At 45.6% G+C, this 16268-nt stretch overlaps 2 protein-coding genes across 17 annotated transcripts in view; one reads left to right on the forward strand and one right to left on the reverse strand.

Annotated features, from left to right (window-relative positions):
- Window positions 1–16096, reverse strand: part of zbtb14 (zinc finger and BTB domain containing 14) — a 24039-nt gene extending 7943 nt beyond the window's left edge. For 3 of the 5 annotated variants that reach the window (XM_054765148.1, XM_054765147.1, XM_054765145.1), the window contains exons 1-4: window positions 1914–2117; window positions 564–752; window positions 330–500; window positions 89–184 (exon numbers count right to left, since the gene is read on the reverse strand). In XM_054765148.1, coding sequence (XP_054621123.1) covers window positions 89–184; window positions 330–500; window positions 564–752 — 456 coding nt within the window. In that variant the 5' untranslated portion in view covers window positions 1914–2117. Of the gene's footprint in view, window positions 1–88; window positions 185–329; window positions 501–563; window positions 753–844; window positions 1748–1913; window positions 2118–4481; window positions 4568–4638; window positions 5266–11198; window positions 11389–15937 lie in introns of those variants that run through there. The other 2 variants (XM_054765146.1, XM_054765149.1) reach the window with 2 other exon arrangements.
- Window positions 3154–16039, forward strand: LOC129173864 (protein 4.1-like). Of its 12 annotated transcripts, none has more exons than XM_054765121.1 (26): window positions 3154–3201; window positions 3339–3376; window positions 4665–4753; window positions 4821–4997; window positions 5077–5181; window positions 5253–5295; window positions 6102–6177; window positions 6252–6373; window positions 7495–7591; window positions 7708–7795; window positions 8480–8524; window positions 8650–8802; window positions 8873–8970; window positions 9043–9218; window positions 9433–9504; window positions 10037–10416; window positions 11002–11046; window positions 11118–11150; window positions 11221–11403; window positions 11492–11806; window positions 12304–12399; window positions 12479–13072; window positions 14145–14189; window positions 14306–14404; window positions 14480–14560; window positions 14671–16001. In XM_054765121.1, exons 3-26 carry the CDS (start codon window positions 4679–4681, stop codon window positions 14770–14772), a joined length of 3300 nt encoding a protein of 1099 aa, XP_054621096.1. In that variant the 5' UTR covers window positions 3154–3201; window positions 3339–3376; window positions 4665–4678; the 3' UTR covers window positions 14773–16001. The 12 variants fall into 12 exon arrangements, with proteins under 12 accessions (XP_054621096.1, XP_054621095.1, XP_054621094.1 ...); XM_054765119.1 differs by lacking the exons at window positions 3154–3201; window positions 3339–3376 and adding an exon at window positions 3623–3691 and having other exon boundaries at window positions 14671–14787; window positions 15089–15999; XM_054765123.1 differs by lacking the exons at window positions 3154–3201; window positions 3339–3376 and adding an exon at window positions 3623–3691 and having other exon boundaries at window positions 10037–10168; window positions 10238–10416; window positions 14671–15998.
- Window positions 16097–16268: the final 172 nt, after the last annotated feature.

Raw genomic sequence — 16268 nt, forward strand, 5'->3', positions numbered from 1 at the left:
AGAAATCTTACTTTGTGGAAATTCACTTATCACGATCGAGTATGGAACCATGATTAACCGTGGTAAACAAGGGATTATTGTCCAGTACCTCTGCCTCAGCAGCCAGCTGCGCCTCAGGAGGCAGCGCCATCTTTACGATGTCATAAGGAAACTTGTCTTTGTCCTCAGACGACATGTCCCGCTTCTGCAGGAAGAAAAATCTGTTTAGAAACTCTGGCGTCTATCAGAGTTCTTTCCCGAGACATCACTCTTTTCTCTTGAGATCACATATGAGGCATGCTTTCACACACAGAACCAGCTATTAAGCCCCACCCACCCCACATGTGTACCTGCGAGCAGAGTTTGTCCAGGAAGCGGATGCCTAGGATTTGTCCCGATGACATCATCAGGTTGATGTCTCTCTTCTTGATAGAAATCTTGGCTGTGTACATGTAGTTCAACACCTCCTCAAAGATGTCGGAGCGGATGAAGTCGATCTCGATCACAGACGAGTTATCCACCTGCACATGCAGACACATGAGTAAGGGGTTTAATACAAGATATTGTGCGTGTTGTGAGAGTACCTCGTGTTTCTTGAAGAGTTTCTTGAAGTAGTTGGAGCACGCCGCCAGAACGCAGCGGTGAGCGCGGAACTTGACGTCTTCAACCACCACGGCAATGTCGCAGTGGTCGCCCTCCAGCCGTTGCTCGTTCAGCAACCTGAGGAAAATGTTCTTGTGCTCGTCGTCGACGTACTTCACCGTCTCGGCCATCTGGACTCACGTGCACATGATAGAAATCCAATAGGTCACTTTGTATAATTATTATCAATAAGTAAATTAATAAGAATTTTCAGACAACTGACTTGATAATCGTTATTTCATGTCCTTTGTGGTTACATTCAAAGTAAAAAATGAAACAAAATTAGCGATAATAGCATATTATCTGATCGTATTTGATCATTTTGAATTAATCTAATCCATTAATGGCGTGCACTACTTGGCTGCAACCAGCAGAGGGGCTGTTGATTAACCTTAATTAAATGGCAATCCAAAGAGGAGCATTGTGTCAACTAGAGGTAGTTGAGCAACATTAATCTGATCAGTGTATGTATTTTTTTCCCCTATTTTTAAACAATCAAACAATCATTAAAATGACAAAACAGCTTTGATATGCTTTCATTTACAAGTGAAAAATGTTGGCATTTTAATATGGTAGCACTTTTCACTTCAGGACTTAAAAACTTGGTGCTAAATCAAAATAAGCAACCTCGTGGTTACCATGTTGGAAAACGGGCACGCGCCTCAGAGCGTGTGTCTTCACATGACGTCACGTGTGGACGTTTGGCAACGACCTAGCAATTAGCATGGAGCGGCTATTGCTCTGCTAAAAGTCAAAGCAGGACCATGAAACCGATCCAGAAACATAGAAGAGGACATTGAGGGGTTTAGTAGAATGGGGAGATGTCGGCCTGATCGAGCAGGGAATGCAAATCAAGACGTTTTTTGTTCAAACAACTTAACAGCAGCTCATTCGTCAGTGCCACGGAGCTCATCAAAGCCTAATATGACGAACCATGACGCGAAATACACAGCGGGCCATGAAACAATCGCCTAGGATCACAATGGACTTATTCCGGGTCCCCACCCGGGAGTGTTTGGCTGGTGTTTGCTTAGTTAAATGGCGGACTTGCGGCCTGGTGCCCCAGTAGGACACAAAATGGCGATTTCAGCCAAGCATCCGCCATTCTCGTTGGTTTCAAACTCGTCTGCGCGCGGCCGGCTCGCGGGCTCATCCCGGGAGCGAGACACAGGCACGCGGGCAGCACGAACGAGAGGACACGCGAGCGAGCGAGCGAGCGGCCATGAGCGGCTCGAGAACGCGCAGCCATCCCCGCCGAGCGGAGCGAGGAGGGCGCGGGCGCAGGCTCTTACCTCACTGCGAGCCGGTGTCAGCAGGATGTGTGGCTCCGTTCTGCCAATGGAGGCCCGGAAACACTTTGATCGCTTTTTGTTGTTGTTATTGTTGTTGTCGAGGACGAGCACAGGCTTGAGGCCGCGCTTTGCGCCTGCTCCCTCACTGCGGGGGCACGTAAAGATCCCAGACAGAGCGCCGGCTCATCACGCATGCGCACTGTTCTGCTGGAAGACTGGCCTACATGTTCACGTGATGTCAGTTCTGACCCGGTTAGCAAAGTTTGAGTAACTTGGCAGTGCTGTGACTATTATATAATGTATGCTTATTCTATAGGGCAGGGCTAGTCTGGGTGCCACATTCTCAAAAAGCTAAAGACTTGAGGGGGCGGACTGTCTCCTTCTCCATCTCATTTTGTATATAATGTCAATGCAAGGCTCTGTCATAGGTCCATATTTTTACCTCACCAAATGGATATTATATACTGTATGTTAATGCTGGTCAAAGATTCTATGTATGAGAGTAGGTATCTGCTTTCTTTGAGAAGCTGCTGCAAAAACGGTTAAAGATCCTCTAGATGAGGAGTGCTCTGGTGGCATCTGCAACAAAAATGTTAGTTGCTTGCAAGTTTTAAACTCAACTGGGCTAGATATGGCCCGCAGGCCGCTAGTGGACTAGCCCTGCCAAAGGGACTTCGCTTTTGGGAGCTGAGGGTTGAAGGAGAATTAACTTATGAAATATGGGTCAGGATAGGTTGTTTGGAGAGATGTCCCGAAACTTTGAAGTTGGCTCTGTTCATCTTCTGTCACAGACACTGATTGTGCGACATGTGAAAGTGTATCATCAATAAACATTAAGAAAATAAACTTTCCATGAAAAATGAACCACTTCTGTTGTTCCATTGTGAACCATGTGATCAACTGTAAAGAATATCCAAATATGTCAATTTACATTTTAATCCTGCAACCCTGATTGGGAATTTATCATCCATAACCCACTTGGAGAGGGAATCTGAATGGTAGTGTGGTGACCTTTGACCCCTTTGATCTGTTTACCAATCACAGCAAAGCTGCTAAATTGATGCCCTTCTAAGCACATAGTCATCACAGACTACTTGAACGCATCACGATGCAAGCCCTGCCCCCAGCGCAGTGACTGACAGCTGGGGGAGAAGTAATCTGTGTGTGGAGGGAAGGAGGGCGGGGTCTGACCTGTCAGAGTGAAAAGCAATAATCCATCCAAACAACAGACACATTGCGACGCACAAAGACGGATGGAGGAGACAAGCCTCTGACGACTTGAACCCAAGTAAGGACACATGGACAAGGGTCACGACTGGCCCCAGCGAGTGGTGACGCTGAGAAATGGTTCTACTTTTGCATTGTGTTACCTAAAAAATATTCATCATGTTAATTGATTATTGTGTGACTTCTTTTTCTTCTCGGGCATGGATCCATCACTTCCTGTTTACATCTAATACCCTGTGAGTAAAAACATACACACGCGCGCACACGCACACACACAACGCATGCGGTTGCTTTAAAGTAATGGGAAATAAGAGATGCTGATCCACATCATCAACTCCACTCTGTCACCATCAAACTGTTTTTCTCTTCACTTCCGGCACTAAACCGTTCACTTAAAAGCCGTCAGTCATTTTAATTTAGGTTTTAACGCCCCCTGCCGTCTCGTGCGTCGTGACGTCATTGCGTCACAGAAATGACGTCGTACAAAAAAAAAAAAAGCTTGGCCGTCACAGCGAAGCGAGGAAGAGGGCGAGCGTCCCGTAACAGTACAGGTAAAAACACAAGCTGTGACCTAATGGAAGACATAAATAGAAAATGCATGAACTAATAATCAGGATTATTTATGATCACTACTTCGCGAGCGGCAGTTTTGCATGATCATGCTGCAGCTGTGATGTGCGTGTGTGCGTGCGTTGCAGTGGGGTGTTTCCTGCTGCAGGATGAACCATTAGCACATTAGAGCACATGCATGGAATCATTGTGATGCCAAAGCTTTTGTCCTAAACAAATCAATACAAATGCAATGCAAATGGCTTCAATAATATGAACACTTTTTCTCGGCTTTGTTAGATGTAGCTGACTTATTTGGAAGCATTAAACATAACGAACCAAAAGCGACAGAATCTAACAGTTTAGAACAGAATATTTAAAAAATAGAACATGCAGAAATGTTCAAATAATGTGACCACTAACATTTTATCACATTTGGTTTTGGTTCACTTAAAGGAAAACCTTTAAATGTGTCTGCTCTTATTATCGTTATTTATATTTTGACATTTACTGATCACTTCAAAGCTTTCATCTTAATGCAAAAGTTAATTATTGATGTGTTCCTGCTCCCTGTACTGTATTAGTATAAGTTATTTATGTTATTTATACCTTATTGTACCCACACATTATTATACACATTATACCATATATTGAAAGTGACAATACATTATTTCCAATATTATAATTTTTTTTTCAATATTGTAAATATCATTTACACCATTGTAACTCTTCTATACACACACACACTCTGACCCACATCATCGCACTCAAAACCAGATCACATTCCCTTACCCATAATCTCTCTCTCGCTCACTCTGGCTCTACTGTTACCACGGCAACCCTCACATGACAGCTGGCCAGGTCAAAAGATTGACAGCCTGTCAAACAAAACATTTATTTAAAAAAAAAGTATATTTTAAAAAGTCCAAACGATTCTGAACTGTCTCACCAGTTCAGTCTGAATTTTGCTTTCAGGTCAACTCATCGCCATGACGACAGAGCAAAGTGAACCACAGGAGGCGGAGTCTCTCCCTGAAGCCGGCGCCCACTGCGCACCCATTCAGGTAACAAGGGAGCATTAAAACATCATCAGCGCAGAGCAGCAGAAATGTGACTTCATTTCCTGTTCAGGTAGGGGAGGGCAGGGCATCCCAATACCAAGGTAGTTTATTGGCAGACGAGTCAACCGGTCACCTGTCACCGGGCAGTCGAGTCGCTCCCTCCCCGGTCAGGAATTCTCTGAACTTCAGGACCATGCAGGCCAAAGTGACCCTGCTGGACGGCACCTTATTTACCTGCACTGTGGAGGTGAGACCAGGACAACACTAGTACACCGTTGCGCACATGAACAAGTCAAAAGGTTCGCAAAAAAACATTTTTGTTGCAGAAACGAGCTCGTGGTCTTCAGCTGTTTGAGAAGGTCTGCGAGCATGTCAACCTCCTGGAGCGGGACTACTTTGCCTTGTCCTTCAGAGACGCAGACAACCACAAGGTAAACTCCATCCTGGCTTTGTTTCTGTCACTTCTATCCCTGTCAGATGATTATTAACCTCTGTCTTGTAGAACTGGTTGGATCCTGGGAAGGAGATGAAGAAACAGGTCAGAGGTCAGTAACTATCCAGCAATGTATGACTGCAACTCTCCTGACTTATTTTGGGTTGTTTGTTTCCATTGTACAAGGTGGAGGGGGAATAAATGGAGGGGGAAGCGATGGAATGTATATGATTTGTGCATATGCAAGTGTGTGAGCAAGGTAGCATGGACTTGGACATTGTGCATTATTTTGAGGCTTTGTATTCAGTTCTAGTATGCAAGGTGGACGTTATCAAAAACGGACGGGCGGAGCGATGGAACTATATATGATGCATGCATGTGCTCGTATGTGAGCAAAGCACCGTGGACTTTGACTGGGCAGATTATTTTGAGTCCTCCCATTCATTTTGAGTATGCAAGGTGGGGCTTATCATTAATAACTGGCAGCAGGAGTGCTCACATTCATCATGAGACTCGTCTGCACTGTGTGCACATGTGCTCATGTGCCAGCGAGGCCCCCGTAGGCTGTGGGATTTTCGGCATTAATCCCAGGCGTTCTATTCATTTCTATAATTCAGGGTGGCTGATATCATTAATAACTAGCAGGAGGAGTGACTGCATTAATTAAATGACTCATCTACACTGCGTGTGCATGTGTGGACTAATGGGTTATTTCTTATTCCTATCATGGAAAGGGCAGGTTATCATTAATAACCAGTAGACGCAGCAATTGCATTCATGATTTGTCTAGATTTATGCATGAGCAATAGGCTCGCCTCTTCCAAGTGTTCTGGAGCAAGGGAATTGTACCACACTTGTGTTTGGATGAGAGAACTCACACTCTCCTAGAGCACACAAAAGTTTCCCCTGTTATTGCAGGTGTGCCCTGGCACTTCTCCTTCAACGTCAAGTTTTACCCCCCTAACCCTGCCCAGCTCTCTGAGGACATCACCAGGTAGGTTCACCTAGCTGCCAGTCAATACTCTCGCAGTTTGTCCATCAGGTGAAAATTATTTATATCCTCCATAGGTACTTCCTGTGTCTGCAGCTCAGACAGGATATCGTGTCCAGTCGACTTCCGTGTTCATTCACAACTCACACTGTCCTCGGCTCCTACACCGTCCAATCAGAGCTAGGAGACTACGACCCAGGTACTCCCCTCCTCTGCACCCGCTATAAAAACACCCTCAATCAATCAATTATTTATATAGCGCCAAATCACAACAGCAGTTATCACATGGCACTTTACACATGGAGGTCACATTCATAAATGAAAAACAGAGAACCAACTGAAACCCCACATGCGCAAGCACTTGGCGACGGAGGCAAGGAGAAAACTCCCTCTGGGGAAGAAACCTTGAACAGAACCCAGGCTCTGCGGGGCGGCCATCTGTCTCGACTGGTTGGGTTAAGATATAAAAATAGAGTAGAGAGATAGATGGTAGATCAAGCCACAGGTCTTAGTCTTAGTTCAAGGAACATAGAGGAGTGTCTCTGATCCATAGCGTATCAGGTGTCAGTTCTAACCACTGCTTAAGCAAAGAGGTAAGTTGTGAGTTGACGTTTAAATAGAGAGAGGGTGTCTGCCCCCCGGATTGAGTGGTGGAGATGGTTCCACAACAGAGGAGCTTGATAACTAAATGCTCTGCTTCCCATCCTACTTCTAAAAATTCTAGGAGTGGCAAGTAATTGTAAATTCTGGGAGCGCAGTGTTCTCCTGGGTTGATAGGGTTCTAGGAGCTCTTTCAGATATCCTGGTGCCTGACCGTGTAGTGAATTTGAAACTCAATTCTAAATTTGACAGGTAACCAGTGCAGTGAGGCTAATACGGGTGAGATATGCCCTCTTCTTCTGGTTCCGGTTAAGATTTCTTAGGGCAACCTATTAACAGAGAGTTAGAATAATCCAACCTGGAGGTCACAAAAGCATGAACGAGTTTTTCTGCATCAGATAGTGGCAGGAATTTTCAGATTTTCTCCATGTTTCGTAAATGGAAGAATGCAGTTTTTGACACTTGTCGTATTTGGGAACTAAAGGAAAGATCCTGATCGAAGATGACACCTAGTTTCTGACTGTATTGTGTGGGGGGTGAGTGCAAGACCATCTGGGGCAGGAACATCATCTGCAATCTTGACTCTGAGGTGCTGGGATCCAAGGACTGTGATTTCAGTCTTGAGTTTAATAGTAACAAGTTTGAGGTCATCCAGTTCTTTACCATGGAATCACTTTTATAGTATCACATTATTCAAACAAAACTCTGTTCTTCTTGCAGATGAATGTGGCTCGGACTACGTGAGCGAACTTTGTTTTGCTCCCAACCAAAGCAAGCAAATGGAGGAGAAGATCATGGAGCTACACAAAAGTTACAGGTTCTTTTCGGAATTTTATTGAATTTAATGTGTATTTTTCATATCCACAGAATGTTTGGTTCCACACTCAGTTCCGCTTTCCGCAGTTCTTTCTTTAAATGTGCGATTGTGTTTAGAGGAATGACACCAGCTGAAGCTGAGATGCATTTCCTGGAAAACGTGAAGAAACTTTCAATGTATGGAGTTGACCTTCATCATGCAAGGGTAAACGCACACACATACACACACTACACTACACTACACTGCACTTTTGAGTTTCAAGTGCAACATTTCCTGGCTCTGTCTTTCGATTGTTGGGATGAAATCATTTGCAAATAAGGGAAAGCCTAATTTGGGCAAATCCTGTGCCACAACATTCGCCAATACATGACCCACTTCCTGTCTGTGGTCGATCACATCTGTCTGTGTGTGCGTGTGGGTGCTCACTGCACTGATTTTTCCACTCATGTCCAATTCAGTTTGCCACTGTGAAGGCAGCAAACTGATTAGAATATTGTTTTCTCTTTCTTTTCTTCCATACCATTTCGTCATGTCACACCAAGTGCTTTCATAGAATCACATTATTCAAACAAAATAAATAATGTGAATTGGGTGATCTTTAGGGTACTTAAAAGTCCTTCATCCTGAGCACAGCGAAACAAAGGTGCAGAGAAAATGCACGGTTTTGTTTTTGAAGGACAGCAGCATATCATGCACTGTCGTGACTATTCCAGCAAACATCAAAAGTACTTGTATCCATATGTGGATCATGTGATGGATGGTGGTTTCTGTCATTAAATGGGCAAAGTGAAGACACGTTTTTTTAGATTATTGCTCTGTCTCTTGGTGATTACATTTAGACAAGTTTTTATTTTCCTGTCTTTTTTTTTTTTGCTTTGAATGGACTAGATGGTAGGAAGCCGCTTTGATTGCTTGTCTTCAGGTCGCTCCGAGGTAAGATGGCGTGCTGTCTGTCCGTCTTTGTGTTGTCTTCGTTCCTTTATTTTATGTACGGAGACTGCCGCCCATCGGACAAACAAGAGGTGGTAAACAACTGCATTGTCTTTATGCGTGTGTAGGACTCGGAGGGCGTGGCCATCATGCTGGGTGTGTGCAGTAGTGGCCTGCTTGTCTACAGGGATCGGCTGAGGATCAACAGGTTTTCATGGCCAAAGATCCTGAAGATCTCCTACAAAAGAAACAACTTCTACATCAAGATACGGCCTGGAGAGGTGAACACCACAGCAGAAGAACTCCGAATTTGAATTTGTTGAAGTTCTTTAACTGGTGGCTTGTCTCCAGTTTGACCAGTTTGAATCAACGATTGCTTTCAAGCTGCTAAACCACAGAGCAGCCAAGAGATTGTGGAAAGTGTGTGTGGAGCATCACTCCTTCTTCAGGTGTTTACATCGTCTTCAACATTTAAATGTGAAGTGTCCAACAATCACCCTCACGCCCTCCTTCTTTCCTAGGCTTGTCTCTCCAGAAGAACCTCCAAAGCGTTTTCTCACCCTCGGTTCCAAGTTCCGCTACAGCGGCCGTACGCAGATCCAAAGTCGCAGAGCCAGCGCTCAGATCTCCAGACCGGCACCCAATTTCCCACGATGCATCAGCAAGAGGAACATGCTGAGTCGCAGCCTGGATGGAGGTATGGACCGTGACCCTGCTGGAGTCAACATTTGATCCTACTCTCCAGGGTTTGTTGTGGAAATTCTGTTCGGAAAACCTTTTCCTTAAAAAAACAAAAAAAAAAAAAAAAAAAAAACAAGCTGTGGAATTTACATTGAGGTGTTGAGGCTCTTTGGGAATCCATTTTTTATATACTGTACATGTCAGTGACCAGAGTTTTGATTGGTCCTCAGCTCCAAGTGCCACGCCCACCTCCTCTCTCAATGGCTCTCCAGCCATCACAGCCAATGGAAACTCACAAACAGGTAGAAGTTAATCTGTCAATCAAGTAACAGTACTCAAGTACTGGCCTGTGATTGGCCACAACGCTTTTCCTTATCCGGCTTGTGATTGGCTGCAGGAAACCCACTGTGTCGGATTTCTCAGGTGGCCACGCCTCCTTGTGACATAAGCCCCTTTTACACTGCCAGCATTTTGGGTTCTGTGTAAAAGGCAAAAGTGGATCTTCTGTTATGGCTCTGATGTGGCTATTTTGTGGGATGACAGAGGCTATGAAGTCTCTGAAGACCCACCAAAAAGCACAAACTACAGTTTTTTTTGATGATGCGGTTTGGAGGCGGGGTTAAGGGAAATGCTCATGCCCTTTGAGTAAGGGCACGACCCAGTCATTGTTTTACGACTGTAACCAGATTCTGCAAGACCTGATGGGGCTGAAGCTGATTGGCTGCTGCCTTGCCTGCGCTGCATGTGTCCTGAACTCTGATTGGCTGAGTTGACACATACTGTGCTCCTATGGATACTGCTGCTACAGCTAATTATGTGCATCTGTGTGTTAAGACATGGGCACTGGACTGTACGCAGTGTCTAAAACCATCACGGCCAGTGACCTCATCACCACAGTGACCCCTGAGAAGAGGATGGAGGAGCAGATGGATGAAGGAACCAATCAGACGAGTGCTTTCAGACCAGGTGAATACAAGTGGCAGACAAGTTTACACCTTCGCTTGGATCCTTTTTGTCCTTATCTTGTTGTTGCAGTTGAGGAGGTGCAGGACAGCATGGAGGTGGAACAAGAGGCGGCACGAGAGGTGGTTCAAGAGGCGGAGAATGAGGTGGAGCAGGAGGTGAAGCAACAGGACGACGAGGAGGCCATGAAAGTAATAGATGTCCCTCAAAGTCCACTGACTCCCGAGCAACTAGACGACAATCTAAAAACTGTGAGTACTTACTTCATGTTTGCTTGATGTGTATGTTAACAGACCACTTCCTGGTTCACAGAGTATGATGGAAGATGATGGCACTGTAGTATTTTTTTATTCTGGGCGAAACCATGCTAGCCAGCTATGACATTTGTAGCGCCCCCTATGGGTTGTGCTCATAATTCTGTGGACTACGTACGAGCATAGCTGTAATGCAGATATCCTCAATGACAAATGCTCAATGACTTATGAGCAATGAATTTGGTGCAAAGAGATTTTGCTTTTTTGTTTTTCAGCCAATCTTGCTCAATTTTCTCACACACGTGCTTGTCAGTGCACCACAGGTGTGTACCAAATTTGGTGGTGATTCGGCTATGCAACCAGAAGTTACCGTGGGTGTTTTGTAGCACTGTGTGATAAATTTAAAGTCCGCCTGTGTTTTAATAACAGATGAATAGTAGCACAATAGGGAGGCATGTTTTCATCAGTTTTCACCGTTTTGTGTGCAGCAGTTCAGGAGTACAAGAGTTATTTTATACAAACAAGAACACATCGTATAGATATACAGTATATAGTATCACGTTGACTGCTTTGTGTCTTCAGACAGAGCTGACAGAGACTGTGGATGGAGACCTGACAGCCACTGAGGTGATTATAATAATAATACTGATTTTTACTGACTTATGGGAAGCAACAGCAACATGTGTTGTTTCTTTCAGTCTGACCAGGAAGACGACTTAAAAAGTGAACAGGTACATTTTATTATTCTCGATTATATTTGTTTTGACTGGTTGACTCACCTGGCCGTGACTCCGCCTCCAGGAAATTGTGGCCAGTCCAGAAAAGGTTGAGAAACCCGCAAGTACCATCAGCGATCTAAGGCGCTCCTTCTTAGAGGGAGGGGGGCCAGCGGGAGGGCTGACCGAGTGGGAAAAACGTCTGGCGTCGTCGCCTGTTCGACGAGCGGACGACTCGCCCATGATTGAGCCCCTGGAGGCAGGAGAGGTAAGAATTATCTCATGGTCATATTAAACAAACATTTTCTGTGACTGGTTATTGAATCTGTGTGTGTGTGTGTGTGTGTGCGCCCCAGGAGGGCGGGGCCACAGTAAAGCGAGAACCCCCACAGCCAATCAAAGGGAAGAGCATCACTCTGGGGCGGAGTTATGACACCACCTCCGGCAGTGTTGTCGCCATAACGAACGATTTTACCGTGATGAGAACAAGGGGTGATGACGTCATCACTGGGGGACAGTCTCTTCTCATGAGTAGTAATAAGGCGGAGCCCCGACTCCCCGGGGGTCAAAGCAGAGCGATGGGAGGTGAAGCCCCTGCTTTTGTGGGTGGAAGCCCCGCCCCTGCACTGAGTCACCTCACCAGCAGGAAGTCACCCTTCATGGCCAGAGCGGTACGCTGCTTCGTGGTTGACGTGGCGACACTAACATATCAAGCTGCTCTCCATCTGTCACCTAGCAACCTAGCGTCTGTTTATGCTAACAACAATATGGCGACTAGCACCAATGAAGTACCCTTGGGACGTCATTTGGTGTTATAGCAGCATGTGTCCAGGTGGGGGGGCCTACTTACTCCCAGCTTCCTCCTGCTGCTTCTCCAACGAAAAAAGGCTGTCCTTAACTCTTTGCTTCTTGCGGTTTTTTGCTGTGGGGAGGGGCTTGTTTCTGTTCTTCACCCTTTGCAGCCTTCCCATCTTCATCACTTCCTGTTGACATTTAATCTGGCACGTTACGCAGAATCCTCCAAAAACAATAACAGGAAGAGACCTCAACGTTTTGCTTTGGCGGCAACACAAGCATGGTTATGTTTGACCCCGCCCCCTTCACTAAAGCATTATCAGCGGAAATTGATTTAATCACAATTGAATTGTTTCTGTGTGTCCACGTGCAGCCGAAGCCTCCGCTAAGCGAAATGTCTCCTGAGCTGACCGCTTTGCTGAAGTCGGCCAGAGAACAAAAAACCTTCATGGAACACAACCTGATGAAGGTTATCCCTTCAATCCGTCTGTCCCGCCCTCTTCCACCTGTTGGCCCCGCCCCTCATACGTGTTTATTCCCTGTTTCAGACCTCAGAGAGAGTGGAGACCATCATGGTGGCGTCAGAGGAAGAGCCGATGACGGAGCAGCACCAGGTAGTGACGGGGGGTTTCATGGGTCCGCCTCCTTGTGAGCCCCCACCCCCTCCGCCAGGGGCTTCAGTGATGCATGCTGATGATGCCAGCGATTATATTGATCGTCAGTATAAGTTTGACGATGCAAGTGATGATGAGCCAAGCAGCCAGGCGAGTGATGACGACCTCAGCCAGGCTAGCCAGGATGCTATCAGCGTGTTAGCTCAGGCAGTAGTGGAAGAGGCCATGGATACAGCAGCCAGACAGTCTCAAAGCCCCACAGCTGGCATCACTGATCCAGAAAGCACTGCACTGCTTAGTCCCACCATGAGGCCCTGTTCTGTGTTGGGCACTCGGCCGGCTACAAGTCTATCGCTGCGCTACCATGACGACGAGGACTCTGAGGAGGTTTCTGAAGAGGATGAAGGTGGATGGAGGACTGGCGAAAACTCCCCTTCCCCCACCTCTCCGCGTAGCCCCTGTTCCACCAATGAGAGGCAGCTTTGCTACCACGCTGACCAAGATAAGGATGGTCAGACCTTGCAAGAGGTAACACTGAACGTCAAACCAGTCCCAGTGATACCTCTCCTAGTGAAACTGATCCAAAAGAAACCTGCTCCATTGAAACCATCCCCAGTGAAACCTGGCCCTGTGAACTTTGTTCCAGTGAAACTAGTCCAAAGTGAAACCAAAATTGTTCCCACTTGCCCCAGCAAAACCTGTCTCTGTGAAACCAGTCCAAATGAAACATGCAAAACCGACCCAAACCCAGTCCAAACTATATCAACCTGAGTGATTCCTGTTCCAGTGAAACCAGTCCCAGTCAATTCTGTCCCTGCGAATCCTGTTCCAGTGAAACCATTCCAAATATAACCTCTCAATATTAAACCAGTCCCAGTGAAACCATTGAAAACAAACCCTGTCTCAGTGAACACTTCTAGTGAAACATGTCCTTGTAAATCCTGTTCCAGTGAAAGCTGTCCCAGTGAAACCAGTCCACTTAAAACCGATTCCCCAGTCAAACCAGTCCTCGTCAAACTAGTCACAGTAAATCCCGACCCTGTGAATCCTGTTCCAGTGAAACCAATCCAAATTAAACCTGTCCTAGCAAAAACTATCCTGGTGAAATCCATCCCAGTGAAACCAGTCCCAGCAAATCCTGCTCCAATAAAACCTGTCTCCAGTGAACCAAACCAACCCTAATGATTCCTGTCCCAGTGAAACCATTTCAAATAAATCCTGTCCTGGTTAAATCAGTCCTAGTGAAACATGTTCCTGTCAATTCTGTTCCAGTGAAACCAGTCCCAATGAAACCAGTCCACATAAATCAGACCCCCCCAGTGAAATCAGTCAAACTTGTGACAGTGAATCCTGACCCTGTGAATCTCGTTCCAATGAAACCAGTCCAAATTAACCTGTCCCGGTGAAACCTGTCCTAGCAAAACCTGTCCCAGTGAACTCAGTGAAAGCGAATCCTGTCCATGCTCATTATGTTCCTGTAAAACTAGTCCCAGTGATCCAGTCCCATTGAAACAAGTCATAGTGAAACCCTTTGAAATGAAACCAGTCTCGGTGACAAGAGAAAACAGTTTTGTTGACATGTCGTGTTTGTCTCGGTCAGGTGGTTCCTGTGTTGAGGAAGACTTTGACGTATGAAGCTCCAGGGGTGAGGAACTTTCAGAACACACGTGATCAGCCGTCGTATTTTGTCTTCTTTAGGAAAGTTGGGTGACAAACAGAGCAATGTCTCATGCCAAATGTCTGAATGTCCGCGTGTTTCAGAGGCAAGTGGACTCTGATCGTCCTGCTGGACTGCTGCTGAGTTCCCAGACCTTCACTGCAGAGACATCCACCACGTCCAGCACCACTCACATTACCAAGGCAGGAATCTGTTAATCACTACCAGAAGACTTTTAAGTAGACTCTGTATTAACTGTTTGCGCTCACTGTCGTTAGATGGTGAATAGAGGGATTTCAGAAACTAGGATTGAGAAGAGGATTGTCATTTCCGGAGACACCGAAATGGACCACGATCAGGTAATCAATCAAGAGTGTTAATGAAAACGCCCCTGGGCCAAACAAGGTGAAAAGAGGACTCGCCAAACGTTGCCTAGACCTGGTCAGTCCTGTAAACGTGTGTCTTTAAGGCTCTGGCAGAGGCACTCAGCGAGGCCCGGCGGCAGCATCCCGAGCTGTCCGTCACACGGGTCGTCATCCATAAAGAAACCGAGGTTGACCCCGATGATTGATTAGGGACATCGCAGGTAAAAAGGTCAAAGGATGCTGATTGGCTAATGCATGGCAGTGTGGAGAGTTCAAATTACAAGTGCTATGCTAACATCTGCTAGCACCTTTTCACGGTCACCTCCTGGGAAAAAAACACTGGGAGGAGTAATGTATCAAGAAATTCAAGAAAATTCAACTTAAAACCCCGGAAATTCTAAAAAGCAGACACTAAAACACTCAAGAGAACACGTGACCTGAATAAGCTAGCCTTTGCTAACACAGCTTCTCGAAACGATGCGAATTAGCATGCATTTCTCATGACTCTTCTGTCTCTTTCAGGACACTTAAAGGCTGCACTGTGGAAGTCGGAGCCAGCAAATACATAAAAGAAGCTGAGAATTTACAAGATAAACACACATGTAACCAAATAGAATGCAATGAACATTAGCTCTCCATTCTGACCTCACTCTCTCGTAGCAAGCAGACAACCTGACCCGCTGTAGTATTTGCTCATCGCAGAAATGTTTTATTCTGACAAGGTAGCATGATTGCCAGCACTGCATAGTGGCTAAAAGCTTCGTTTATTGTGTTATTTTATCATAGAGGCAGGCTACAACACACAACCACAATGATGAAAGGATCAGTGCCACACTATAATAAAGGGCTTTGACGCTAACCGCTTTTAGCTAGCTTAAGCTAGTTGCTAGTGAACCAGAAGCTTGTTGATATACTGTGACTTACTTGACAATTACACCAAAATATGCTTTTAAAATGTACTCATATTCTCACCAGCCCATTATGATCAACTAAGCATTAGCATGCTAATGTTGATCCATATTTACCAAAAAACACCTATTGTTCGTTTACTGTACAGAATTTGGTTTTGGTTGTAACATACGTAGTTGTACTCTGTCTCTATGGAAACCTCATCATTACTGTAATACTCGCCTACAGTATGTACGTCAACATGTATTATTTATTGTTCATTAAACAACACTTGCTTTGTCATGTTATTTAAGACTGAAGGTTGCTTAATAAAATGGCTGACAGTTGTCGTCATGGTTGTCCCCTATTTGCCCACAGCTGGGCCCAATGTCCAAATTCACAAGCAGCCCATCAAATCCTGTGTTTATGTCTCAATATCTGACCAAACTGTGCTATTCTTATCAACACATGTTGTATCCTTACACTGTTTGGGCCTATCCACATGTTTCTCTGATGAAAACACGCCAGTCCTTAGGGAGGAGCTTTGATGTCTTCCGTCTTTTTTGTCGCCATCTAATGGGCTTGTGGTGTAACCACAGTTTTAATCGCCTCCCTGTCTACGGTGAGCCCGGCTTCTGATTGGTTGTCTTCAGTCAGCGCGGCTTCTGACCCCGTCTACGGTTGGTTGTCTACAGTCAGCGCGGCTTCTGACACCGGTGTCGGTGAGCCCGGCTTCTGATTGGTTGTCTCCAGTCAGTGCGGCTTCTGATTCGTCGTCCATCGCTCCACTGGCCGCTTCTCCCCACTAGAAAGT

Source organism: Dunckerocampus dactyliophorus, chromosome 21 (genome assembly GCF_027744805.1).
Source record: "Dunckerocampus dactyliophorus isolate RoL2022-P2 chromosome 21, RoL_Ddac_1.1, whole genome shotgun sequence".
Classification (NCBI taxonomy): domain Eukaryota; kingdom Metazoa; phylum Chordata; class Actinopteri; order Syngnathiformes; family Syngnathidae; genus Dunckerocampus; species Dunckerocampus dactyliophorus.

Coding starts and splice junctions, on each gene's coding strand:
- LOC129173864 (XM_054765121.1), top strand. CDS start 4,679: ATGACGACAGAGCAAAGTGAACCACAGGAGGCGGAGTCTCTCCCTGAA. Junction 4,998..5,076: donor TATTTACCTGCACTGTGGAG/GTGAGACCAGGA, acceptor TTTTTGTTGCAG/AAACGAGCTCGTGGTCTTCA. Junction 13,073..14,144: donor ATGGTCAGACCTTGCAAGAG/GTAACACTGAAC, acceptor TGTCTCGGTCAG/GTGGTTCCTGTGTTGAGGAA.